This window comes from Ambystoma mexicanum, chromosome 2q (assembly GCF_040938575.1).
Source record: "Ambystoma mexicanum isolate Mex_15411 chromosome 2q, UKY_AmexF1_1, whole genome shotgun sequence".
NCBI classification, from domain to species: domain Eukaryota; kingdom Metazoa; phylum Chordata; class Amphibia; order Caudata; family Ambystomatidae; genus Ambystoma; species Ambystoma mexicanum.
Window position 1 is genome coordinate 744721170 of NC_090924.1, and position 27639 is coordinate 744748808.

General features: G+C 47.8%; 1 protein-coding gene across 1 annotated transcript in view; it reads left to right on the forward strand.

Annotated features, from left to right (window-relative positions):
* UBE3C (ubiquitin protein ligase E3C) overlaps positions 1–27639 on the forward strand; it is a 2658557-nt gene that overhangs the window by 1421637 nt on the left and 1209281 nt on the right. The window contains exon 12 of the mRNA XM_069647972.1: positions 18862–18948. Within this exon, the coding sequence (XP_069504073.1) occupies positions 18862–18948 (87 nt within the window). The remainder of the gene's footprint in view (positions 1–18861; positions 18949–27639) is intronic.

The following is a 27639-nucleotide window of genomic DNA, read 5'->3' on the forward strand; positions in this document are numbered from 1 at the left end:
GAACCAAAAGGAAAGTTTGACTTTAAACCAAACCAGTAAACTGTTCAAGGCTAACTGTATGTAGCACGATGAACAAACTCAAACTTTGAAGCTGAATACAATTAAGCTACGTAATACTGTATTAAACTGTGAACATCAATTAAACATCATAGAATGATTGTTGCACCGTAAAGAAAGTCTGAACAGTGAACCACAAGAAGTGAATGAAGGTTGACAAGGCTGCCATTTGGAAAGCCATGTGTGACATATGGTGGCATAGCCACAGGGCAGCCAAGGAGAAACCAGTGGAGCACAAAGAGCACACCCTAAATCCTGAGAAGAATAAAAGGTAGCAAGTGAGAATAACTTGATGCATAGGTGTGCGTTCCAAGAGGCCTGTGTGAGATCTTGAAGTCTTGGGGAAGGGAATCCTGAGTCTTGGCAAGTGTCTTCGGATTGGATCACAAGACCCCTATGTTGTTTGCATTGTTTTGATGGAAACTTGGGGAAGGGAGCCCCAGAACTGACTCTGAATTAGAGACACTGAAGTCTTGGGGAAAGGAGCCCTGAGGTTTGGCAAGTATCTTCAGATTTGAACTTCAAGACTCCCTCTTTTGTTTGGATTGTTGTGTTTGAAACTTGGGAAGGGAACCCCAGGACTGACTCTGAATTATATTGCTTTTTGAACTGTAGAAAGGAAAACCTCAAGACTTTTGTTCATGAAACTTTCTTATGCTTGGGAAAGGGGAGCTGAGAGGAGGCTGTGAGGGGGAAGAAGCTCAAAACTTTAAGTTGAACACTGTTTATTTTGACTTTCACATCCCCACACATTGGTTTGTTCTATTTGTGAGGGCAAAAAAATTGGTTTTGGACACAGACAGATCATTAAGTTGAACTCTTTGACTTAGACTTTCCTTAGTTTCGTTCAGGTAGGGAAATCCAACATTAGCATATTGGTTGGTTGATATTTTATTTATATCGCGCTCATACACAAGTGTTTCAGAGCGCGACCAGGCAAAGGGAGGGGAACACGGGAGAACAAAAGAAAATAATAAACAGCGATCTTACTAGGCCCAGTGACCTTAAGAGTGCGCAAGTGCATGAGGAAGGGAAACGGGAGAAAGTGCTGAGAAGGGGGGAGAAGTGGCAAGTGCGAACAGGGGAGAGAAACAGAATAAAGAATAATACATAACAAAAATAAATAGATAGATATGGTGATAAACAATGGTAGTGCAGCCAGCAAGTTGCAAAGTGCAGTGTTGGTCAGATAGGCTGTATCTGATAAGTGCAGAGGAAAAGAGTGAGGGACTGTATGGGTACAGATACAGACTCCAGTGCAGGGGGTGGTCCAGAGGCAGTGAAGGAGGGAGGCAGAGTGAGCAGGTACCTGGGCCCGAAGAACAGAGGTTGGCCAGGTGCACAGTGCTGAGAGGGAAAGCTGGGGAGAAAGAGAGAGAAGGCAGAAGCGAAGAGGAAGGTCTTGTGCTGCTTCCAGAACGGGAGATGGTTCCCCTCAAGTTTCAGGGTGGCAGGGAGGCTGTTCCAAAGGGAGGCCTTAGAAAAACGACTGACCCTGAGGGTATTAGAAGAAGAGGAGCGAAGGGCTTGAGAGTTGAGGTTGAGGTATTTACGGCGGGACAGTTGAAGGTATTTTGGACCCAGGCTCCAGGAAGCCTTTTGGATAATGCAGAGGGTTTTAAATGTAATCCTTGCATCCACTGGGAGCCAATTATGGGATTTCAGAGCTGGAGAGATACGATACCACAGCTTGAGGCCAAGGACAAGTCGGATTAGTTGTAAAGGGCGGAGAGTGGAGGCCGGTAGATTTAGAAACAGGCTGTTGCAGTAGTCCAACCTAGAGAGAACCAGAGCGTGAGAGACAGTGAGCTTCTGGGCGTAGGAGAGGAAAGGCAGAGTACCTCTAAGGAGATGCATTAAGAAGTTTGACTTTTTAGAGACATCAGAGCTATGGGCGGAGAAGGGAAAGTGTGGAGTCAAAGATAACCCTGAGATTCTTAGCCTCGCAGGTAGGGGTAGGAGGAGGGCTAATGGAGGGAGGCCAGAGAGTGAGGGGAAAGGCTGGTCAGGGTGTACCAATGAGGAGGATCTCAGTCTTGTTGGCATTTAGATAAAGGTCATTTGCGGCACACCAATTATGAATGGCGATTAGGCAGTCAGAGATGAGGGATGGAGGGGAAGGTGGCAGAAGGAAACCTGAAAATGAGTTGGGTGTCATCAGCATAACACTGGAAATGTTTGCAGAAAACGGAAATGCAGAAAGCGAGGGTTGCCAGGCATTGGTTGAAAAGCCAAGGTGAGAGGTTAGACCCCTGGGGAACACCACAGGTAGAGAGGGAAATAGACGATATGAAAGACCCAAGTTTTTTTTTTAACATATTTATTTTTATTATTTTCCAAACAACAAACAACTTCTCACCCACATTAGGGTGGAATTAGCCTAGCCAAGATCTCCCCGCCCTCCCCCCCCACCCTCCCCCCCACGCCTCCTGACTCTTATATGTTATGTACTGCACCAAAACCATGAATATGCGTCCGAAACAGATACTGTTTTACTGAGTGAGGGTCGGGGAGGCCGGAGCCCCTGCCGACTCATTCATCAAAAAAGTTACCAAGGGTCCCCAGATGTCAGGTGGGCGTGCGTGCTGTGGTAGCAACTTAATGAAATCAGTTTCGACATCCTGACAATATAGTATGTCTCTACGCCATGCGGTGACAGTTGGGAGCGGACCGCGGCACCATGCTATGGCGACTCTTCTACGGGCCAGAGTCAGAAGAATGCCCGCTAACTTTCGCGTAGGGGCCTTCAGCAGTCTGGTCATGCCCAGCAGAGCTGCGGTGTTGGCTGGGAGAATCGGTTCACCGATTATCTTACTCGTGATTTCCAACACCTGAGACCAGAATGGGGCCAACTTAGGGCATTCCCAAGCCAGATGTAGGAAGTCCGCTGAAGTCAAACCACACCTCTCACATCCGAAGGAGGAGTCTGGATGCTGCATTTTTGCTTTGGCAGGTGTAAAGTACGTTTGATGCAGGTAGTTAAAGTGGATTAACTTGAGGCGGGTATTGAGGGCAATCTTCTGGGTCTGTCTAAGGATGAAGGACCAATCGGTGTCGGAGAAAGTTAAATTTAGGGCCTTCTCCCATCTGGATTTGGTACGGGATACTGTGGAAGACGAGTCTGTAGTTATGGTTCTGTAGATCTGTGAGAGAGGTCTCCCCTCCCCTTGAGACTGAATTGCTGAGTGCAAGAGCTGCCATGTTTGGGGTTGCTGCGGAAAGGAAGGTAGGATTGCTCGCATCGTGTGGCGTACCCTGAAATAAAGAAAGATGTCTAGCGAGGTCGTGCCGCCTTTTTCCCTCACTTGAGCGGGAGTTAGGAAACCGTCATCTGTGAAGAGGTCCCCAAGGTTTCTGATTTGAAGTTTCTCTAGCCATTGGAGATAAACGTTTTCGGACGTCAACGAGATCCCAGGTATGAATCTTGCCGGTAGGAGTGGAGAATATCTTGTGTCGATATTGTATTTTTGCGCCAAAAGCTTCCATATCTTGTACGTTATTAGGATTACATTCATCGTATCGTTGGGGACCGGCATGTTCCCGAAGACGACGGCTCTCAGTAGGTTCGGCGAGGCAAGGGCTCTCTCAACTTGCACGTGTGGTCGGACAGGGTTTGTGGCGTACCAGTGGCTGAGAAATCGTGCCTGGGCCGCCCAGTAGTATTTCTCCAAGTCGGGGAGCGCCAGGCCGCCTTTTGTCACTGGGAGGGTTAGCGTGGAGTGAGCCACTCTGGCGGGTTTGCCGGCCCACAGCAATTCCAGGACCAGACTCCTCAGTTTTTTCAGGAAGAGTTGTGGAAGTAGGATGGGGATGTTAGTGAAGAGATACAGAAGTTTTGGTAGAATCACCATCTTGACAAGAGAGGCTCTACCCCATAGCGTTAGGGGTAAGGTTTTCCAGCGGGCCACCTTTTCTGTCAGGGACTTGAAGACCACTTCGTAATTGTCCTGGAATACTTCTTGCTGATTTAGCGACATTTGAATGCCCAGGTAACGTACTTTGGATATTTTCCAGGTGAGGTGGAAGTCATCTTTAAATGGCTGGGTCGCAGGGGTGAGTGGGAAGATAATTGATTTTGTTTGATTAATTTTGAGGCCAGATGCTGCCCCGAATTTGATCACTTCGCGCATGATAGTGTTCAGGTTATCTACTGGGTTTCTTATGTAAAGAACCACATCATCCGCGTACAGTGAGATGATGAGTCTGTGTGGGCCTATGACCAGACCTCGGTGTTGACTATGCTCACGTAAATTGGAGGCAAGGGGTTCCATTACCAGGGCGAATAGTAGAGCTGACAGTGGGCAGCCTTGCCTGGTGCCTCGTTGCAGGTTGATGGTGGACGATCTGGCTGTGCCGACTATTATGTTGGCTGTAGGTTTAGAGTATAGTAGTGAAACTAGTTTAATGAATCGAGCCCCCAGGCCCATCCTTGCGAGTACTGAGAATAGGAATGGCCATTCCACCGAGTCGAATGCTTTTTCAGCGTCAAGCAGGACGGCGACGGCCTGTTGGGCTGGGTCCAGTGCTCCCATCACCCCAAACAGTCTCCTGATGCCGAATGTGGTATTGCGGCCTGGTATGAACCCCGCCTGGTCGGCAAGAACTAGAGCGGGCATTAGCGGCATCAGTCTATTCGTTAGGATTTTTGCTAGGATTTTGTTATCTAAATTCAAGAGGGAAATGGGGCGGTAGGAAGCACATTCATCTGGCGGCTTGTCCATTTTGAGCAGGAGAATCACATTGGCTTCACGCAAGGTCTGAGGTAGGGTACCCCTCTCCAGGGCTTCATTATATACATCGGCCAAATGGGGAGCAAGGGTGGACGCGAATGCTTTATAGAATTCACCGGTTAGGCCATCAGGGCCGGGGGCTTTGGTGTTTGGAAGCGATTTGATTGCCTCCGTTATTTCTGCAGGGGAGATCAGTTCATTGAGGGGTTCTCTCAGCTGTGCCTCTACCCAGTATAATTCGGTCTCCCTCAGGTAGCTCAGTGGCGCGTCGGAATTTTCGGGGTGTTGGGAGCTATAAAGCTTTTGATAGAAGTGTCCAAATTCTTCTGCCATGTCGACATCTGTGGTTAATGTTCTTCCCTGTTGACTGCGGATTTCTGTAATAGGCGTCGGTGTGTGGTCAGCTCTCACCAACCTTGCCAGGAGCGCTCCAGGTTTTTGCCCCTCGCCATATTGTCTGATTACTGCGCTGCGGTGGAGAAATTTCAGTTCGCGCTCGGCGAGTGCGTGAAACCTCAGCAGTTCCTCTTTCAGGGTGGTTTTCTTCTTTGGTTCGTTCGAGTCTGTGGTTTGGCATTCGAGGTCTTTGATGTGGCTCTCGCAGGTTGTCAGTTCACGTCTTATGAGTTTGATGATGCCATTCTCCTTGGCCTGGCATACGCCTCTTACGAAGCATTTCAGGGACTCCCACAGCACGCCGGCCGAAGATACCGACCCAGTGTTGGCTTCTAGAAAGATCTCAATCTCCTCCTTTAGTTCAGCTGCGAAGACCGTGTCCAGCATGGAGCCCGTCTTGAAGCGCCAATTCTGTAGCCTGGGAGTAGATTGGGAAGGGAGGAGACAAAGGACTAATGGAGAATGGTCTGATAGAGTCCGTGGCAAGATGTGACAGGGACCGGGCTGCAGGGGGCCTGTTCTGGATGAGAATAAGTAATCGATGCGAGAGCTGGTATTGTGGACTGCTGAGTGGAAGGTGTAGTCCCTCAGATCTCCGTTAACCGTTCTCCAGGCGTCTTTTAGGTCAAAGGCTCGGCAGATTTCTGTTATTTGCAGGCTGGCTTTAGAGATCTGTTGCGACGAGGAGTGTGATCTGTCCTTGGTCGGGTCTATGACAGTGTTCATGTCGCCACCCCAAACCACCGTGGAGTGCTCGAGTGAGGAGAGCTGCGACATTACCCAGCCAAAGTTGTCTGGACCATCTATATTGGGGGCGTAGGAGTTAATGAAGGTTATCGCCTTGCCTGCTATTATGCCTTTGACTAGGACGGATCTTCCTATGGAGTCTTTTGCCACGTGTGTTAGACGGAAGTTGGTTCTTCTGTGTACCAGAATGGCCACTCCTCTAGAATAGGAGGAGTATGACGAATAGTATCTATGGCATCCCCACGACTTGGCCCATGTGCGTTCTTTCTCGGGTGTCAGGTGGGTTTCCTGTAACATTGCCACGTCAATTTCATGCCTCCTTAGGTATTGCAGGATTTTGCGGGTTTTGGATGGGATGTTACCTCCCCTTATATTCCATGTTACAATCTTGAATGTTGAGAGTAAAGGAAAGTTTGAAATTGTGTTGGGAACGCCTTGGTCCTGTGGTTGATGTACCTTGTTTGTGCCAAGGTAGGCTTGGAGCGTGCCGTGATATAACACATGGGGCATGGCGCTTGGCGACTGGGAGTGGAGAGTGGGGCGTGAGACTGAGGGGAGGCATCTTGGAAGGGTGTAGGCTTTTCAACGTGAGAAATTCGCACGTAACAAGTTTTGGCAGCGCCAGGAGGGAGGTTGTTAGTCCATCCCTGAACAAAGAACGGTAAACAATCGAACAGTCCTTAAAACTAATCCCATTTCGCGGACAACCCCCAACATGTCCGACGGGATCCTCCCCAGCCTGAGCGAGGGAACAGATGCTGTGCTCGGGGCGCTTGGGGCCTCTCCAAGACTTCTGCCCTATAGTTTAATGGATCGTGAGCGTGTTCCGGCAGTTTGTGTGTGTTTCGGGGCTTAGCCCGGGTTTTACGGAGGATTCCTGGGGACCCTCTCTCTCCGTGCGCGGGGTCGTTGAGGGTCGTGAGCTGGGCAACCATTACGGTCCAGAAATAGATGTACTTCCTCAGGAGAATTAAAGAAGTGAGTCTGCTCATTATGTTGTACCCTGAGGCGTGCAGGAAACATCATAGAGTATACGAGTTTCGCCTCTCGGAGTCTTTGTTTGGCGCTAGAGAAGGCTCTTCTCTGGGTCTGTACTGACGACGAGAAGTCGGGATAGATATGAACTCTGTCTCCGTCGTGGTGTAAATCGCCTTTCTCCCTTGCAAGTCTCAGGATGGTGTCACGATCTCTGAAGTTGAGCAGCCTTGCTATGATGACTCTGGGAGGTGCGCCTGGGGCTGGTCTGGAGGACGGGGCCCTGTGGGCTCTCTCTATCATGAACATTTGCGAGAAGGAGTCTCGGTCGAAGAGGGAGAGGCACATAGACTCCACGAAGTCCTCCATTTTCCTTGGGGTGACGCTCTCCCTAATCCCTACAATACGGATGTTGTTTCGCCTAGAGCGACCCTCCAGGTCTTCGCATTTGGCCATTGTAGCGGTCATTTGGTGTTCAAGTCGCGTGACTTTGTTGGAGAGGGATGCGGCACCGTCATCGAGGTTCGATATCCTCTGTTCAGCGTCATTTAGTCGTTCTGTGTGTGTGTCTAGGCGATGTTGCATCAGATCGACTTTTGAGGATAGACTGTCCAGCTTATTGTCTAGACTCCCTATGCCTGCTTTTAGATCTAAAAGTAGTTCTTTTATTTCCATCGGAAAACTTTCGGATACTGGTTGATTAGAGCTGCATGGTGGTGGGTCATCTTCTTGTTGTGGGTTTGGGGTTTTGGGTGCCGTGTTGCTGTCAAATGTTAGCTTTTTTTGTAGTTTGTCTACCTTGCCCATCTTGGTTGATGTATGTGAGCCTTCCAAGCAAAGAGGGTCGGTGGCGGTTAGGTGGCGTTGGGCTGGTGGACCACCAGTATAGTGTCAGGAGGTTTGGGGCAAGGTGGCTCTAGGAGCTTGGACCGGGCCTCGGTGCCCCGTGGACTTCGCCGTGGACCCGGGGGGAGCCCAGCCTTCAGGGTCGTCGCCACTAGCGGTCAGTCGTGCCGGGGACCACGTTTTGGGGGTGTAGCAAGGTGTTTTCGTGGCAAACGGAGATCTTCGGCACGTACCTCAGGTCTTGGTGCTTCAGACGGGTGTCTCGACCTCTACCGCTCGTGTCGTCGCCTCTCGGATCGGTGTGGCCTGGCACGGTAGCCGCGGGGGAGGTCACCCACACTGGTATGTAGCAGTCTGGAGGAGGGGGGGCCCCTCTGGATCGCTGAGTGGCGCTGGCGAGGTGGTCTCGGGAAGGATGGGCGGCACCCGGTCGCACGCCGGACCTCCGGCGGCCCCACCAGCTTCGGCCTTGTATCCGGGGCTCCGGCGCTGCGCCAGCAGGCGATGGAGCCGGCCCCGCACTGGGGGGGGCGGCTGCACCCTCCGAGGGCCGCCGGCGCTCGTGGATGACGGATTTCCGAAGGAAGGGATGGTCGCTTCGCGGCCTCTGCTAAGCCGTGCTCCGCCCCCCGGCGTCCGCCCGGCGCTCGGGCCCGTCTCGGCTTCCACGCCGATGTAGTGATGTGGGGTCTTGGGCTGGTCGATTTTCGCCCAGATTTCGCCGAGGAATGTTCGGAGCGAACAGAAACAGGGAAAAGCCCTCTATCCTCCAATATGTAGCCGGGAACCGCAGGATTCAGCAGGATTTATTGCGGGCAGAGCGGGAGCTCAGGTGAGAGCGGCCATCTTGGTTGGCCCTCTAGCGCCCTATCAATGAAAGACCCAAGTTGTACCTGGGAGGGGCGATCAGAGAGGAAAGAGATCAGCCAGGCCAGAGCCTGATCGGTGATCCTAAAGTTGTCACGGAGACGATTGAGCAGGGTGTATGGTTGACCGTGTCAAAAGCAGGAGAGATCAAGTAAGATGAGGGCAGACGGAATGTTAGAGTCGAGGTTGGAGAGCAGGTCTTCACGGTTGTTCAAGAGAGCAGTTTCCGTGCTTCTGGTAGCTCTGAAGCCAGATTGGTGGTCATGGGAAGAGCCAACAGAATCAGAGTGAAGGTTAAGCTGAGAGATGGACCTGTTTCGATGAGGCTTTCATAGATCAGACTTGTCTAGCAACCTCATCAGGGGAGAAAAGAGGAAAGGAGGAGAAAGAGGGGGGCGTAGCACAAGGAGGGTCATTAAGCCGAGGAGATGGGTGAGGAGGGGGAGCAGAGGAATGGGTGGACAAGATGTCCTGGGTTTTAGAAATAAAGTGAGAGGCAAGGTCATTACAAAGAGCTGGTGAGGCGAGAGAAGGGGTGGAGGCTGCAGCATGGTTGTCCAGCTCCTTGCAGATTTTAAAGAGTTCGGCTGAGTTATTAGTTGACGCAGAGACGCAGGCTTGAATGGGAACTATCTTCTTGGTGTGGATAGAGAGTCGGTATTGCCTTTGAGCAGGTGGCAGGCCAGTTTATCAGAGGATGAGCACGAACCCCTCTATTTTCTCTCGGCCGCCCTACACTTACGTTAAGTGTAGCTAGGTCAGAGTCATACCATGAATTGCACTTGCATTTGGACTTCAAGCGGATCCTCATGACAGGGCATCAAGAGTAGCAGAAATAGAGGAGTAGAGCAGAGACAGGGCTGCGTCAGGGTGTGAGTCAGCCTGGAGTGGAGGGTGGGGGGTGGCAAGGTGGCAGCGAAAGCCTTGACTGACACACGCTTCATGGGCTGGATGTCTGAGAAGGTGGGTGGCAGTCGTGGGGAAGTCTTGTCTTGGGGGGAGGAAATAGAAAGATGAGAGGAGAGGAGGAAATTTTATCACTCCGAGAGAGGAGTGGTAAGGGGAGTAGAGAGGGGGAGGCTAGAGGAGATCAAGACATCCATTGTATGACCAGCAGAGTGAGTCGGGCCGGAGGGGAGGATAGAGAGGGAGAGTGAATCACCGAGGTCACGAAAGAGCGTAGATGAGGAGCAGGGAGAATCCAGATGGATAGTGAGGTCCCCAAGGAGAAGGCGATGAGTGGTTGTGGCCAGGAGGGAGGAGGAGAGGTCAGCCCACTCACAGAGAAAATAGGTGATTGGACCAGGGGGCCGGTAGAGAGTAGCAACAGTGAGAGAGTGGCTTGGAGAGAGAGAGAGAGCCTGCAGACAAGGTTTCGAAAGAAGAGTAAGTCTGAGTAGGGATGATAGATGCAGGAATCCACTCAGGGAAGATCAGGGCTATACCCCCTCCAGGCCGGGTGGATCTTGGGGCTCAGAGGATTTTGTAACCTTCAGGGAGGAGAGTGTCAAAACTTGTGACAGAGCTGGCTGTGAACAATGTCTCAGTAACTGTCAAGTTCTTCAGGAGGAGTCAGATGTCAGAGGAGTGTTTGACAGCAGAGCGAGCCTTGAGTGTGTCAAGATGAAGAAGGTTGCCAGCCTTAAAGACCTTCCGGAGAGGCATACATATCAGAGGTACACCCTCCGGAGATGTGAAAGGGGCAGAGGAGGAAGGAGAAGAGGGCAAAGTAGCTGAGGCAGGAGAGTATGCGGCAGTTGGAGATGAGAGGAAGTTGATAAGGCAAGGGAACCACCTATCAAAGAGGAGATTAGCCTGAGGGCCTTGCACCATGACAGTGCCATTTAGGTAGACATTAATGATGACTTTGGAGGAGTCAAAGAAATCCATAAGGACTTCCCAGCGGGTGCAGCCATTAATGGAGAGTAGGAGACAGGACAGAGCACAGAGATCATGTGAGGGCTCCATAGATCTGGCGAAGGAACGACAGAGGATGTCAGTGAGGGTTTCTCTGGCAGAGACGCTGGAATAGATATCAGCGTATGGGAGACCTGGGTTGGAGGCCAAGATATCCCTTTTAAATTTCCTCTTACCAGACTGAGTGAGAAGGGGAGGATAGTTAATAGAGAAGCAGTGGAGTAAATAGGAGAAACAGATAACGCTATGGGCAGGTAGAGAGAGGAGGCAGTAGGAGAAGTAAGCAAGTACAGCGTTATGGAATGGTCACTCGGCTAGCAGGTAACAATATTGGGACAAAGTTGAATGAAACACACCCAAATTTGACTTTCCAAAAACACACCCAAATTTGACTTTCCAAAAACACACCCCAATTTGACTTTCCAAAAACACACCCAAATTAGACTTTCCAAAACACACCCAAAAATAGAATACAAGAAGCAAATGCTTAGGCACCTAAGATAGCGGAATGAGGTAAGAGTTAGAGGAGGGTGCTGAAACGAGAAGTGATAGGGGGAGCATGTGGGAGAAATGTTGGAGCAGACATAGGGGAGAGTGAGGGACAGAGAAGGGAAAATGAAGGGTAAGCAGAAAGGAGGGAAACTAGCCCATGAGGAGTGAAGCAAGAGAGTCTTGATAGTCTAGTTCCATCCCAGAGTGGGTTTGGCAGCCCCAGGGAGGGTCAGGCAGTTGTAATAGCATCATGTAGCGTCCTTATAGGCAGACAGGGAAGCAGACAGGGACCTTAGAAGTGGGCCTTTGAGGCAGTGGGCCGTTTAAAGCCTGCCGGTCCCTTGTTGGTGATTCAAGGCAAACTCCACCACCAATCACTGTCCTGGATGGGGGCAGATGGCAATAACAACAATGCCCCACATGGAGAAAAGGCCTGGGCGGCCATGTTCAAAGCACCACATCGTGCAAGGATTTTCAGGCGATAAGAGACCACAGGACAACTTTCTAGGTGCAAGGCAGCAGAAAAAATAGCTTCCCAGATGCGCAATGAAGATGCGCTATTTTCCAGGCAAAAAATGACCACATTTTTTAAATGTTGCAAAAATGTAAATATTTCCCAAAATGTGCCCACAATTCAATTGAGGTGCATGGGTGCAGCAATAATTGCCCCTACCTCAAACATGGGCCCAGAAAACCACATTGCTCCTCACACAAGCTCTGGCGATGAAAGGAGAAAAGTTTCAGGAACACACGCTCCGTCGCGTTGGTGAGAATGAAAGCAATGCAACTTGGAGGGGGCCGGCTAAGCCTGCCGGTCCCTCGTTAGTGATTCAAGCCAAACTCCCCCACCAATCACTGTCCTGGATAGGGGCAGATGGCAATAACAATAATGCCCCACATGGAGCGTAGGGCAAATTAGGCCTTCAACCATCCTGACATTTAAATTAATAAATATCTTTTGGTTGAACTTTAAGTCTGTTGTCTGTGTCTTGCATCATGATGCCTTCAAGTTCTGGAGAAAAGGTTGGAACTGAGGCCACAGGGCGCTGCGGGCCAAAATATACTGGTCCTGACGTCATGTTTGCATGGAGCACGTAGAGGTGTCGAGCGGAGCCGATGCCTACCTGCCCTGCTCACCTTGGCGAAGTAAATGTTTCAGAAGAGCGGCTGCACTGGGAGATAAATATGGGTTGTGGAATCTGTGGGAGGAACATCCTTTAGAAAGACCATTGTGAGAGGAAACAGATTTTTTCTTTTGCTGCATTTTTAAACGAGCCATAATATTGATGGCGTTTGGTAAAAGTTGAACGTAGAACCCTAATTGTTTGAGACTGTTTATTTAGTTTTGGAGAATACAGCTACACTCTGTGACATGAATTAATGTGTATGTGAAGTACTGAGCTCTGATAACTCCCATGTTGTCTCTGGATCCCACCTCCCAGTGGAATGGGCGATGACCATCCCATCAAAGAATTTGAGTAGTAGGATTGCAGGAACAAGAATGTCTACCAAGCCGAGGTGGTTTTTAGGTGTAGGAATAGCACTTTGGCTATTAATTTCAGTTTTAGGAAGTGCTGAAGTTAAAGGGCATCTGTGAGGATGTTTCCAAACAAACAAATATTTTATGTCTGAGAGGTTCCCATAAAATGTATGCAGTAGGTGAAAATTAGTTTAATATTGAATCATGGGTGACATGTGTTTTATAGGGTTGCAGCTGAATACACTGCACATTTGAGGCAATATCCTTTGTTGTGGATTTCCCCTTGACAAAAGTATATATGTAGTTTGATGTTTAACTTGTCTAAGAAGGTATATTTTTTGCCAAAATTGCACACTGGGAAGGACCTATCCAAGAATACGTTGCAGATGAACACAGATTCGAATCACTAGGTACGATTGTAGGTCCATACCTTGAAGAGACTTTCTTCTGATATCGCATCATATGAGTTTCCTGTTTTAAGTGGATTGGTAGTTGAATGATAACATTGCATAGCTCATAAAGTCAAGAACATTAAACATCACTTGAGCACTTATATGTGCTCTTTCTATTTTATTTAGTGTTTGAAAACAGTAGTAATTTTACCTCTTGGGTTGCATGTTTGTATTTAGCTTTTTTTTCAACATTTTTTTAATTATAGTGCATATTTTGAAAGTTATTCAAGTTTTCATGTACCTTTTGAAAGCATGTTTAGTCTTAAATCATAGATGTGATGACTTCCTTATGTCTCTTCCACATATATGGTGTTGTGTTTGTGAAAAACATACATTTTATCAAAGGCGTAGAATTGTTTTCTTGTTTTAATAAACATTTTTTTTTCATTGATTTTCCTCAAATCAACATAACAAAACAATGCCAGGGTCCGAAAGCCTCAAAGTCACCCTGCATTCCCACCGTATACAAAATAAGAAAGGAAAACATGTGCTACACAGAGCTGTGAAGATACCATTCCATTTAAATCGAGTTATCTCAAGCATTTAGCAGGTATTGAACATGTCTCACCTTACTCTCCGGCGATCTAGCATGTAATGGTAAGGTTCAAATGAAAGCTGTCTCTAGATCATGACAATACGCCACATCCTCCAACCAGGTTTGCATTTTGTGTGGGGGGGGGGGCCCTCCCCCAGGGCATAGCAATCCTCCTGTGCGCCAACACAAGCAGAAAGCCCATAAGTCGGCGGGTCTGCAGTGGCAGGTGCCTTGTGTTCCCCAGCAGCACCAACATGGCGTCAAAGTCCAGCCTCTCCCCCCACAGTGAGTGAAACCCTGGACACCACCTCCTCCCAGTATTTGCCAATAATCGGGCAGGACCATGCCAGATGTAAAAAGTCAGCAGGACTCATCCCACACCTGGAGCATTCATCCGGGGTGTCTGCAAAGTGTCTATGCAGTTTTGTCAGTGTATGATACACCTGATGTGCAAAATTAAAGTTAACCAGTTCAGAGAGACCTTCTGTGTCTGCAAGAGCACATAATCGCAGTCATCCTCTGGGATGGTCCGATTCCGTGACCTCTCCCACCTTCGCCTCGGGCCCTGCGATAGGATCTCATCCATTAAGCTACGCTACATACTAGAGAACAACCTACCCGCTCACTGCAACTGTATTAACCTGTGTAACAGCATCCAGGTGGCCGGCTGTTTGGAAAACGATGGGAACATAGCCTTCAAAGTGTTCCACACACGAAAATACATAAATGTATCCAGCGCAGATGTCCCGCCCTTCTTCCTCATCTGGGCCAGTGAAATAAATATGACCTCGACAACGAACTCCCCGAAGGCACCTACACCAAGTTTCTCCACCCATTGAATGTAAGCCTAATGGGAAGGAGAGGCGACTATATAGTTTCAACCCCGGCCTTGCAGGCGACCTTCCACCAGACCGCTCAGGTGATATTAACAATGTGCTTAGACCCTGGCGCTGCTCTGGGTGCACCCATAACACGCGAGTGCCGGAGTCCTGGTGCAGCCAGCTCCCTCTGTACCTGGACATGTGGTAAATTCAGTTGCATACCAAAATGGCTGAAAGTGCGCCATTGCCACCCAATAATAGCGCTCCCGGTCTGGAAGTACAGTCCCCTTCTTCCATACGACTGCATCAATGTATGGTATGCCACTCTAGTCTGCTACCCTGCCCACAGCAATCTGATTATGATTCCTCGTAGCTTGCGGAAAAACAACTGACATAAGGAGTAACGGAACATTAAGAAAAAGATAAACTTGGGCAAAAAGACAATTTTCACAATCGCTACTCGACAAAACAGTGTAAGGGGAAGTATATGCCAGCACACCTCCATTTCTTGCACGCAGCACAGGACCCTGCCATAGTTATCCCAGAACAAGACCACCGTATCCCGCGCCAGGGCAACTCCGAAATATTTAGTACCCTATGACTCCCAGGCAAGCCCAAACCCATACCACTGACTTACTCCAATTAATCCGCTGCCCAGACAGTTCTCCAAATGTCAACACCTTCTCCATTATTGGCGATAAATTACTCTGAGATTATCAAACGGTGCGGGCCCAGTTGTATAACCCTCTGTATATGGCGCTCCCACAATATAGCAGCCACAGGTTCCATAGCTAATGCAAAAAGGAGAGGAGACAGGGGGCACCCCTGACTGGTCCCCCGTTCCATTGTTATGAAATCAGATTGAGAACGAGCCACCCTTATCCTTGCCACTGGTGCTCTGTAGAGAAGTGAAACCAACAAGATGAAATGTGCGCCCAGACCAAGCTTCCTGAGAACTGTGAAAAGGAAGGGCTACTCGACCTAGTCGAATGCTTTTTCAGCATCGAAGAACACAGCCAGCACACTCCTCTCTGGTTGTAACGCTGATAATATCCCAAAAAGACAGCGAAGACCATAGGAAGTGCTCCTACCGGAAACAAATCCGGACTGAACCCCAGCACCAGAGCTGGCATCAGCAGGAGCAAACGGTTCGCCAGCACCTTAGCGAAAATCTTACTGTCAACTTTTATTAAGGAGATTGGCCGGAATGAGCCACACTCCTCCGGCGGTTTCCCTGATTTATGTAACAGAATAATTGAGGCTTCACGGAGTGAGGGGGGCAGTGAACCCCTCTCGATAGATTCATCATACATATGTAATAGCCGCGGGGCGAAGACAGGCGCAAAGGTTTTGTAAAACTCTGCTGTAAGTCCGTCCGGGCGATGAGCATTAGAGCCTGGGAGTTCCCTGATGGCGGTCAGAATCTCCTCCACTGTCATTTCCTGATTAAGGACATCCCGCAGTGGTGCCTCCACCCAGTACAATTCCACTGCCTCCAGATATGACCGCAAATTGTTAATTTCCTCCCCACACCTGGATGCATAGAGATGCTCATAGCACGCCCCAAATGTGGCTGCGACCTCTACATCCGTGTATTGGGGCACCCCATGAGTATCCCTAATCACATCAGCCCACAAAGGTCTCCTTTCCACCGCCAGTATTCTAGCCAAAAGGGCTCTCGGTTTCTGCCCCTCGCAGTACCATCGTACCTGCCAGTTTCGACTCAGGAACTTGGCCTCCCTTTCTACGTTATCCTGAAAATGTGTCCGCTCGGCCCTCACTGCCGCTAGTGTTCTGGGGTGGCCGAGGCAGCATAAACAGCTTCCAACTCTTTCAATTTTACTTTACTGGCCTCAAGCTCCCTCCTAATATTCCCAAGTATACCATTCTCTTTTGCCATACAGATACCTCTGATGCAACATTTAAAACTTTCCCAGAGATCCCCCTGCGATCCCACCGAACCTGCATTACACTCAAAAAAGGCCACAATTTTGTCCTGGCCCTCCTTGCGAAACACTGCATCCTCCACTGCGTCAGATTTGAAGCACCACGTGGACCCTTCCCCACGCTTCCCCTTCGAGCCACACTCCAAGACCACGGGAGAATGATTGGACAGAGTCACTGGAAGGATTTTACATTCACCCAGGGAAATTCCTCCTGACTGTGACACCAACAGGTAATCCAGTCTGAAGCTTGACCCATGCACCCATGAGTGAATGGTATACTTTCTATCATCCCAGTGCTGCTCCCTCCACACATCTACCAGGTGGTACAGCTCAATAACATCTGCAATCCGTTTGCCCACTCTGTTAGTATACAGCGCTTGACCCCCAGATCTATCCATGGAAGTGCCCAGCACAGCATTCATGGCCCCCCAAACAATCATAGACTCCCTACTTTCAGCTAGATGTATTGATACCCAGTAAAAAAAAAACAGCATCCTTCACATGTGTCCCATATGTATTTACTGGAGTTACTTTCACCCACTCTAAGACTCCACACACCAACAGCGCCCTGCCCCCACTCATCATGTTTGCTGGATATGAATCGGGACCCAATGGACTTATTTATCAATATAGCCACTCCCCAGGCATATGTTGAGTAAGACCAGAAATAACAATGGCATCCCCACTATGAGGCTCACCGGGACTCAGCTTGCGGCTCCAGGTGGGTGTCCTAGGAGCAGCGCCACTCCCACCCCATGCCTTCTTAAATAATGCAACACCTGTCTGGTCTTGACGGACTTGTTGCCCCTTTAATATTCCTAGTCACAACCTTAAAAGCCATATCTTAAGCATACCAGCAAGTGATTTTGAAAGCATCTTCCCTATGCTAGACACCCCTTTATTTCCAGGGCAACACGCTGCCAACCTAGCTTCCGGACTCCACCAACCAACAACCCACACACCCAACAAACCACACCCCACCCCCACAGGCAACCCCAATTTGCTCGACTTCACCACACCCTACATTCCCCCCAATGAACAAGGCCATGCGTGGGGCGCTAGTGCCAAACCAAGCACACCCAGCTCAAAATAATACGGATAACCTTCTCACCATTATGATCAGTCTTTACCACCATCTTCCGGACCCACCAATTATCTAGTACCAATACCACTTTCACAGTGAAGTCTCCTTTACCCTTCCGTTGCCCCTTGAGCGTCAGGGTCCACCTGACCTTCCTTACCTCTGCTCCTGTCCCCATTTCTCGGGCCTTTGTTGTGCTTCCTGTCACCCTTGTCCATACTATCAAGAAAGGAGCTCGCTGGTTCCAGGGATGTGAAGAAATGAGTCTTCCCGTCAACTTGAATTCAGGAGTTTAGCTGGGAAAAGTATTAAGTACTGAATCTCATTGTCCTGCAACCTACGCTTCACTCCAATAAAGGATCACCTGGTATCCAAGCCCCCTATCCCTGCCTTCAGTTGAAGAAGTTGTTCCTTAATATCCAGACCAACCTCCTGCACCCCCTCATGGGACATGCCTGCCACCATCTCACGCTCTTCATGTTGGGCCTGGGCCTGGGGGTCTTAGACACTGAGTCTCCCTCAAAACACAGTTTTTTCTGCAGTTTGTCCGCCTTCCCCATATTGATTTCCAGCAGGCAGGCACCCGGTGCAGCCACAGAGCCCTACACAGTGCTCAGCACAGATGGTGGGGGCCAAGACACAGCCAAGCGTGCACAAAGTATTGCCTTGTCTGCCCATTCACCAGCACCGCCGAGCAGACACTATATCCAGGCCCCTAGCACACTCGCAGAGATCAAGGCTGAATGATCCTCCAGCCAGTCATGGCCCGAGTGAGGGCTGGGAATCACAGCACTCTGCAGCTCCAGTAGCTCTGCCTGGGCCTGAGCCGCCCGCTCGCTTTCTCTCTGCAATTGCTGTGCACTCCTTGCCTGTGTGCAGATGGGGCAGCCTCCCTACACCGTCCCCACCTGAGCCGCCGTCCCACCACCAGGTGCCTTTGCGCTTCTTGTGCCCCCGGTCCCACACTCTGAGCACCTCACAGGCTACCGGGTGTGCTTCTGCCCCCCAGCTGTCAAGGGCACCAGCACCCGACCACCAGCAGAGCTTTCTTCACATCGTAGGAGCCACAGACCTTCTTTAGCTGCACAGGCCACACACGTCCCGACCCCAGGACACTGTTTCGTCTCGGGCTGCAGCGCCACAGTCATGTCTAGGCTGCACTGGAAGGTTCTCCACCCCTTCAACTGTTAGCGGGTCCTTTCTGGGCAGTCACCACGGCCACATCCGCCGGTATTCAGGATATCCTTGGGCCGGCTGACGGAGCTCACACAGAGACCGCCATGCTGGATCCGGCTCTATGGCACCACCTAGAATTGGTTTCGTGTTAAAGACTTTTCTGTGTCAGGTTTTTTTTTCTGAAACAGTTTTGCAATATTGATTAAAAGCATAATCTCAAGATGCTGTATTCAAAGGTTCTCTGTTTCTCTAAATATTAATTGGATCTGCTATGATGATTTAGCTTCCTTCTTTTCTGAATGCACTTTCACCTGGTTTAATGGCTGACAATTTTTTATTCTAGACTTCTATACAGTTTGGCCTTCAATGCCAGATTCCTGAGACACTTATGGTATTTAATATCATCAATGACTACACGGATGATTACAGGGTATGTGCATTTCCATATTAATTTAATCTTGTATGACACTGTTAGATTTATTCTGCTAATCGTTTAACCTTTAAGCCATTCTCAAGCTATTTCAGCCCATCTAACATGCAATATGGAAAAGTATACCTTCAAAATATAACACAACAGCTGGTGATGTGGACAACGTGTTTAAAACATTGTTAATTTTGAGCTTATTACAATGAATCATTTACAACATGAAAACATTTCCAATTTAAAATGAGTATGTTTGGATAAAGACCATTGAGCCTTTAAATTGTGTTTATATTAAGGCGTCTTGAAGAAATGTGCAAATGGGATTGGTTAGACTAATTATGTGGGGCTTCACAGAAGAGTAGCTGTGGGGTAGGAAGCATGCACACTTCACATCACATAAGTGCACGCATTGTTCTCTTCCCACTTAGCTGTTCAACATCCCCTGCCGACAACAGCAAAGTTCGTGAAAAACGTGAAGTTGCTTAAATATACTGTTGAGAGAAAATACATGGAGTTGTGAGGAATGAAGAAACCGTATAGACAATGACAAATGTTGTGTTCTGTTCTTTTCCATCTCAAAACATTGAGGGTTTTGTGCCTTGGGAGCATCCACCATAAACTGAGCCATGTGTGGCCTTGGCATTCACACTGTGTACATCCATCCATTTCCAGCACTCCCTCCTCCATCTCTTGCATGCCTCATCTTTTTCATTATTTATTTTTCACCATTGAATTCAAATGGGAATTCTCTGCGCATGTATTTTTTCCTGGCCCACATTCGGTCAAGTTTGTTTAATTGATCTGTAATATTCATGTTTTTTTTCATCACCTCTGGAGCCTAGTCTAGGTCTGTGATAGTTGGTTTCAGGAAGCACAGACTTTGTAGGAGATAGTTGTCGATTGCTAACCATCACATTTTCTGTGCCTGCTACTTATGGCTATTGCATCAGCTTGAAGCATAACAATTTTGCTCGAGCTACTCTTTAATGTATTTTTTGAAAGAAAGATGCCTTTGGTTAGGAAGGCCAGCAGATAATGGACTTACCCCTCAATTGATGGTGATCTATGTCGAAGATGTCTTCAAGAACACACCAACTCTCAAAGATGGTTAAATTGTTTTTAATATGAATCTAAGTAGGGTTCAACTAAGGGATATCCCTTTCTCTCATATCTTCCCCAGGTCTCCCTCCACTCTAGTCCAGACTTCCCTAAACCCCCTGCCCACAAGGTGGTCACTAGAGATTGGTAACTTCAACTATATAGAATCTGGCCAGCTAATGTTGAGGACCTCATGGCCAACCTACTCATCTGTCTTACTTCCTCAGGGTCTTCTAAGTGTATCCTAACCTGGGGTCCCACAGGAAGAATGATAACCGGTATTGTTGCCTTCAAACTGTGCTGGTCTCGCTCAAGCTTTTCCTCTCCACACTCTTAGCTGCCAAGGGGGGTTGAAACCCCACTCAACCTGGGGAGAAGGGCTTCCAGGGTGTTTGCCAGAACCAGTCCTGCCCCAGAGGCACAGGATAGAGGGAGTTGGGAGGGCCCAATTCTCGGTTCCTCCCTCGCCACATGCACCTGTTTGCAAGAGGAAAGTAGCACAGTGTATCACCCCATGTCTGGCAAACAACACTTTGTCCAGTGTACTCCTTCTTGTGTACAGCAGCTACGAGAACTCCAGCTATCATGAGTCCCGCTGCTGAACCAAGGCACTCAGACCTATGCAACAGAGAAACGAGAAAAAAATAAATAAAAAAATTTCCCATTTACCGTGATTCAGGGGCAACAGCACTTAACCGCAGCCTGGCAGGGATGTTGGGACTGGTAATCCTGAGTTGGGCCAAAAGCACAGAGTCCCAGAGCCTCCGTACTGAAAAAGGGAGAAGGATAGGAGGACGTTTATGTAATTTCTGTCCTTCCTTCTATTTCCTCGTTTCTCTTCTTCCCGCTACCTTCTTTCTCTCCCTCTCTGTCCCTCTGATGTTATTTCACCTCATGTGTATCTCTGATCTCCCTCTCCTCTAGTTACCCTCGCTCTCCGCTCCCCCTATTCTCCACTCCCTCTATTCTCCACTCCCTCTATTCTCCACTCCCCCTTCTCTCCACTGCCACTACTTTCACCCTTCCTTCTCTCATAGCCACCCTCCTATCTCTCTCTCTCACCTTTCTCAGCATAAATTACTCCCATATGCGCACTCTCACAACCAGTTACAACTTTCTCTCACCAACTAATACCTCACCATTCACTCACTCTCTGAAAGCCTCTTCCGTTCATCTGGCTGGTCTCTTGGTCAGCCCTTTTTATAGTACTTCCTTCCTTCTGTAGCCCTTTCCTCCCCCTTAATTGGCTGCCGCTCTCACTTGCCCCTGTGAGCAAATGGTTTAGGTCTATTGGATAGAAAAAAATGGGCCTTTTCACAATTGATAGAATACTTTTTGTTCGTTCTTTTTTATAATGCGGGCGAAGATCCTACCTTACCTCCCCCCACCTTAACCTATTCCCTTACCCCACCCCACATTTATGTTTAATTTAAATTGACCAAAATTCATAAATAATTTGAACCCAAAAATGTGGTCAATATTGAAAAGGTCAATGTGGCCTGCGATCAAGTCTGCTAATAACGACCAAACCACTGATTATCTTTTCCCCAGTGGCCGGGTTGTGCTTCAGAAATTACATAAAACGTCCTCCTATCCTTCTCCCTTTTTCAGTACGGAGGCTCTGGGACTCCGTGCTTTTGGCCCAGTTCTCAGGATTACCAGTCCCAACATCCCTGCCAGGCTGCGGTTAAGTGCTGTTGCCCCTGAATCACGGTAAATGGGACATTTTTTTTTTTAATTCTTGTTTCTCTGTTGCATAGGTCTGAGTGCCTTGGTTCAGCAGCGGGACTCCTGATAGCTGGCGTTCTCGTAGCGGCTGTACCTCTTGCGGATCGTATCACTTCATGCTTGCTGTTGAAACACAAGAAGGAGTACACTGGACAAAGTGTTGTTTGGCAGACATGGGGTGATACACTGTGCTACTTTCCTCTTGCAAACGGGTGCATGTGGCGAGGGAGGAACCAAGAATTGGGCCCTCCCAACTCCCTCTATCCTATGCCTCTGGTGCAGGACTGGTTCTGGCAAACACCCTGGAAGCCCTTCTGCCCAGATTGAGTGGGGTTTCAACCCCCCTTGGCAGCTAACGCTTCCCTGACCCTGTCACACCTACTGCAGGTATAAAGGACCCATAATTGAGCACAGAAGCAGGATTAGGATACCATTGCATCCACTTGATATTAAACAATGTAATCACAAAAGGAACAGTTCTGAGCTAGCCGGCATGAGGAAGCAGCAGCAAAGTCAGTGAAAATTACCAGGTGCTTGAGCAAGTTAATGTTAGGCGCCACTCCGTTGTTAAGACCCTGACGAAAATCAACAAGACTGGCACCCATTTACTTCCTTTAGTTCCAGAATTACTCAGAGGTTTCGAGGTGCATGCCCAGTTCTTTACAAAAGACGGACTGGTTTTGCCTTGGTTCATGATAGTCCTGAAGTTGGTGAAGATAGCTCCTCCCTTTTTAAAAAAAAGGGTCCTTAATGATCCCACTTGTTCTACATGTTTAAAATATATACTTTTTCTGAAACCTTATGCCACTGGCAAGGGGCATTAATTGGTATCAGTACTACTTTGGACATTTTTTCAAAGATGTCATACTGACTGATGATGCTAAAATACTTTTCATCTGGGGCGCTCCAACTTAATCATGAATCTCAGAACGCTATCCGACGGTTGATACTAGTAAATTTGAGGCTGTCTTATATGGATTGTTCATTGGGTGCACCTATATTGTAGACTGCACCATCCTACCTGTTCTTTCAGCTCTGCCTGGGCCACACTTTACCGCGCCGCCCATGGTAAATCATAAAAGGTCATTGATGTTACTTGTGAGGTTTAATTCTCCAGAGAAATCATACATCATTTTCCTGTTAAATTACAGATCTTCATGCTTTTAGCACATCTGTTGTGTGATTATCAAAGCTGTTTAGGTGATTAAACACAGGGGCCTGAACATGTATCATACAAGGACACCAAACAAGCACTAGTCAAAGCTGTATTCTAGAGTTGGTGCAGACTGGAATTAAGTCAGCTAAGTTCTGTTTTTGGTCTATGAACATTGTAATTACATTTGATCCCCTATTAATGTGATGCTAGCTTTTCCACTCTTCTTCAATTGCAATCAGGGGTGATCACAACAACTGTGGGGAGTTGAAAGCGCATTCCTCTGCCATTACGCCCGAGTTAAGGAAGGGCAGGCCGTTGACAGTTTTGACCAGCTAAGGTACCAAGATAGTAGCTTAGTGATCTGCCAAGCAAACACTGATTCGCAATTTTTGGGATTTTCCATAATATAGGCCAAATCCAATGATACATTTTCATGAAATGTAAATTTTAAAACCAATAATATATTGCTTACTTTTAATGTTATGTGCTTTTGTTTCTTTTATACAGACGTAATTCCACAATATTGTCTGCGAAACTAAGGAAACATTTTAAGATAGAAAACAGGCAGTTGTGTATGTTCAGCTAAAAAGGTGCAAAAATGTGAAACGGGCAAGCTGCACTTTTGTTCTATCTTGCAGTGTAGTGGTACTAAAGCTTCCTTTCATTTTCTTTTCCACATAAAACTTTATTTAATTTATTAACATTTTGGCAACAGTTGGCTAAGACAGATTTGCTTTTAGTTCATAATGTTACAGAATACTCCAAAATGTTTGGCCCATCAGCAGAGCCACCAGAAGTGTTAATAAACAACAACGCTTAATAACTTGTTGAGGATAGCCATCCTAACTACGGGGAAACAACAAAAGAGGGGGGTGTGGTGAACATGTGAGTGGGTGATATATAGGTTCAACAGCTCTCTCATATCAGCATAAAAGAAGTCCGATTATGAGGTCTGTGGTGAGTGGCTGGGTAGACGTTTGACTGGACAAACTGGATAAAGGGTCCCCAGGTGTTTAGATACTTAGGCATCTCGTTGCTCAGAGTGGCCATTATTTTATCCATTGCTATAGTGTGCCAAAGTCTTACCCACCATTCCCATATATCTGGGGCACCATGTATCTTCCAGTTGTGGGCTATTGTAAGGCGGGCTGCCATAAGGAAGTGCGTTATAAGATTCAAGCTCTTGGTCGACATCTTGTACTACCCATCCGGGGCTTCATCCCCCAGTAGGAAAACCAGCGGATTTATTGGCATCCCTACATCCTAGATCCGTTTGACTTGGAAAAGTATTTTGTTCCAGAAGGATTGAAGTAGGTGGCAGCTTCACCATATATGGAAGCACATGCCAGGAGCTTGTGACATCTCCAACAAATCGGGGTGGTGGTAGGGGATTTTTTGTGAAGACTTGAGGAACCTTGTGGCTATTTTCTCTCTCTCGCACACACGCAGAGGAATCTTCCGCTCTCATCCAGCTATTATACCAAGATATATCCTCTATAGTAATTCCCATATCTACCTCCCATTTAGACATATAGGGGTGGGGTGAGTTACGTAGCATGTATAGAACCAATATTGTGGGGTGGGGGGGTTCCCAGTGAAAAGATCCTCAAACTTCGTATTTTCTCTACTACCCCCTTGCTTGATTTTGTCGTTGCTAGCCCAGTGCTTTAGCTGAATATATGTAAATCAAGCCTAGTTTGGGAGAACAAATGCTTGTTCGCAGTCATCCAAAAAAAAGTTAAAAAATGGCCACGAGGAACGGAAAACAGTCCGTTTTCCCTTTCCATGGCAGCCATTGAAAAGAATTTTAAAAAATAAGCAAACATGGCCACCATGGAAAGCGAAAAAGGACTACATGTAGTCCCTTCGCCCTTTCCATGTGGCCATTCCTGAAAAAAAAGGAAACAAAAAAAATGCCTTCCATGGAAAGGCGAGAAGGGACAAAGTGTAGTCCCTTCTTCCTTTCCATGGCGGCAAGTCGCAGATCGGGAGCAGACGCGCTGGAGATGGAAGTGTTTCTACTGTGCCCGCTCCTGAAAAGCAGGTAAGTGTAGGGGGGCAACACCCCCCTCGACGGGTACTAATTAGCCAATATGACCATCAGAGGGGGGCTGTTACTGGCTGGGTAGTGCCCCTTGGGCCATAGTTAAAAGCCAGAGCGAAGTGTGGGCTTTAACGGATCCCCAAGGGCATTACCCGACCGGTAATGGCCCTCTTGTGAGGGTCATATTGCCATTAGTACCCCGGCACATTGTACCAGGGTACTAATTGCAATTTTTCTCGAGTCGAGAAATGGCGCTGCAACCGTTTCTCGATTCGAGAAAAACAAACCAAATATAATGGCCACCGGGATTGAGAGAAGGGACTACACGTAGACCCTTCTCTATTTCCATGGTGGCCATTGAAATTGATGTAAAGAAAAATAAATAAACAAAATGGCCACCATGGAACAGGGAGAAGGGTCTACATATAGTCCCTTCTCCCTTTCCATTGCATCAAACATTGCGGAAGGAACCCCGGAGCCGTGGCATTGAGGGAGCCTTGTCGGACAGGTAATTCCCCAGCGAGGGCCAATAAGTTTGCTTGTAACAAGCTCATTGACCCTCGCCGGGTACTAATATTGCATTTCAACTCCGGGATATTATTTCGTTAGAGCAGCTGATGTGACCCAGGTATATCCCAGATATTTAAATGTATCTATCACCCAAGAGAAGTCAAATCTATCTGCCGGAGCATTCACCAACTCTGCGGGCTCAGCAAAATAAAAAATGTGGGATTTGTATGGTTAATCATGAAGTCTTCTTAATTCAATAGAAGACTTTGCAAAAGGCTTCTAATTGAGATACAATATAAGGGAAGGTCACTGTCGTCCCGCAACAAAGCCAGTTTGATGTGGTTGAATTATACTAGGGAATATGGAAGTCAGTCTGTTTGCTAGTATCTTGGAATATATCCTAGCATCATAGTTCAATACCACAATGGGTCTGTATGACCCACAACTGTTCTTATCTTTTCCGGGTTTCACTAGTAGGGACAATGTACATTATCCCATTGATAGTGTTACTTCCCCCTAGTCCAGGAAGCTATTATAGACCTCCACTTCGGTGGGGACGAGAGTGGTCCTAAACTGTCTATATAAGAGGGCGGACAGCCCATCCAGGCCTGGGAATTTATTAATTCAGTGTTTGAATATAACCTGGGAAAACTCCTCTTCAGTGAAGAGTTCATCTAGTCTTGCCCGGTTGAGGCGAGAGATAGAGGCTAGCCTAGAGCTCTCCAAGTAGGAGCCCTGTTCTAAATCATCAAGCTGGGCCTGGGCGTATAGTGTAGAATAGAAGTCAGAAAGAATCCTCTGCTTGTCTGGCTCAAATGAATGAAGCCCATCATCAGCATCCTAGAGTTGTATAATCATATTGCTTGTTTGTTGCGTTTTGAGTTTATAGGCTAGCAGCCTAGTGGCCTTGCTTGAGGATCTAAAATAAAACTGCTTGGTTTTAAGCAACTTGAATGCTATGTCCGAGGCCCACAATGCCTTAAGCTCTGATCTTGCAGTCTGGAGTTTTCTATGTATTTTCCACATACCGTTTGCCCTTATACTGGGTTTCAAGGGTTTTAATTGTGTCATCTGTCTCCAACAGTTTTGCCATCAGAATTCTTTTCTGGCAAATGCCAGACTTGTCAGCTTTAATGGTCGGTTTCAACTCCTCCCACCTTGTCCTTACTGAAGTATCCAAAAGTCAATTCTCCTTGAAGAATAGTGCTATCCTAGGGTCAATTGAATCTTGTATCACCTGCTCCTATATCATTGAATCATTGACCCTTTCCTTCGGAGACTTTTAGAGATGCTGGTCAGCCAGATCCACCGCCAGAGAGACTGGTGAGTGGTAGCAAGGCTAGTTCTATAGACATAGTTACTGCGAAGGAAACCAGGGAATGCAACACTAAGATATAATCCAGCCTTGAGTCGCTCTGGTGCACATGTGAGTAGAAGGTATACCCCTTCTCAGTTGGGTGGAAATGTCTAAAAATATCTACCAAATGTTGATCTCTTATAGCACCGAGCAGGGACGGGGCGACTGGGACCCATGTGGGACCGGATCATAGATTTGTCAATCTCTGGGTCTAGTACTGAGTTGAAGTCCTGCCGTCTCTATGTAATTCACCTCTTTGAAGCTGAGCTATGCGCGGAAAGATACTGGCATAGAAGCCTTCTTGCTTTGAGTTAGGGCCATATATGGAGAAGATTGTAAGGATTCTCCCCGTACATTGAAAATTTATGCTTAGGATGCTGACTTGTTTGTCCTTAACCTCCCCCAATTTTGTGAACACCAGGAGCCTGTTCACCAATATCGCCACCCCATTCCTTTTATGGTCTATAGATGAGGCAAAGAATTGGTGGGGAAACCATTGTGATATGAGGTGGTAACACTTCCTCCACAGAAGTTGGGTCTTCTGCAGGAGGACTGCATCGAACCCTAGCTCTTGAATCTTGCTTAAAATGCTTCTCCGCTTCATAGGAAAATTTAGGCCTTGAATATTTAGTGATACGCATTTATTTAAGTTTCAGCATTTAAAAAGGGGGTGGGGTCAAATACAATGCAGCAGGGCTCTGATTAAGAGGACAAGGGGCTACCCTGATCAAATAGAATGTTACTCTAGCTGGAGATGATCAGACCACTTAATTTAAGACCCAATCGACCCCAGCAACATGTACC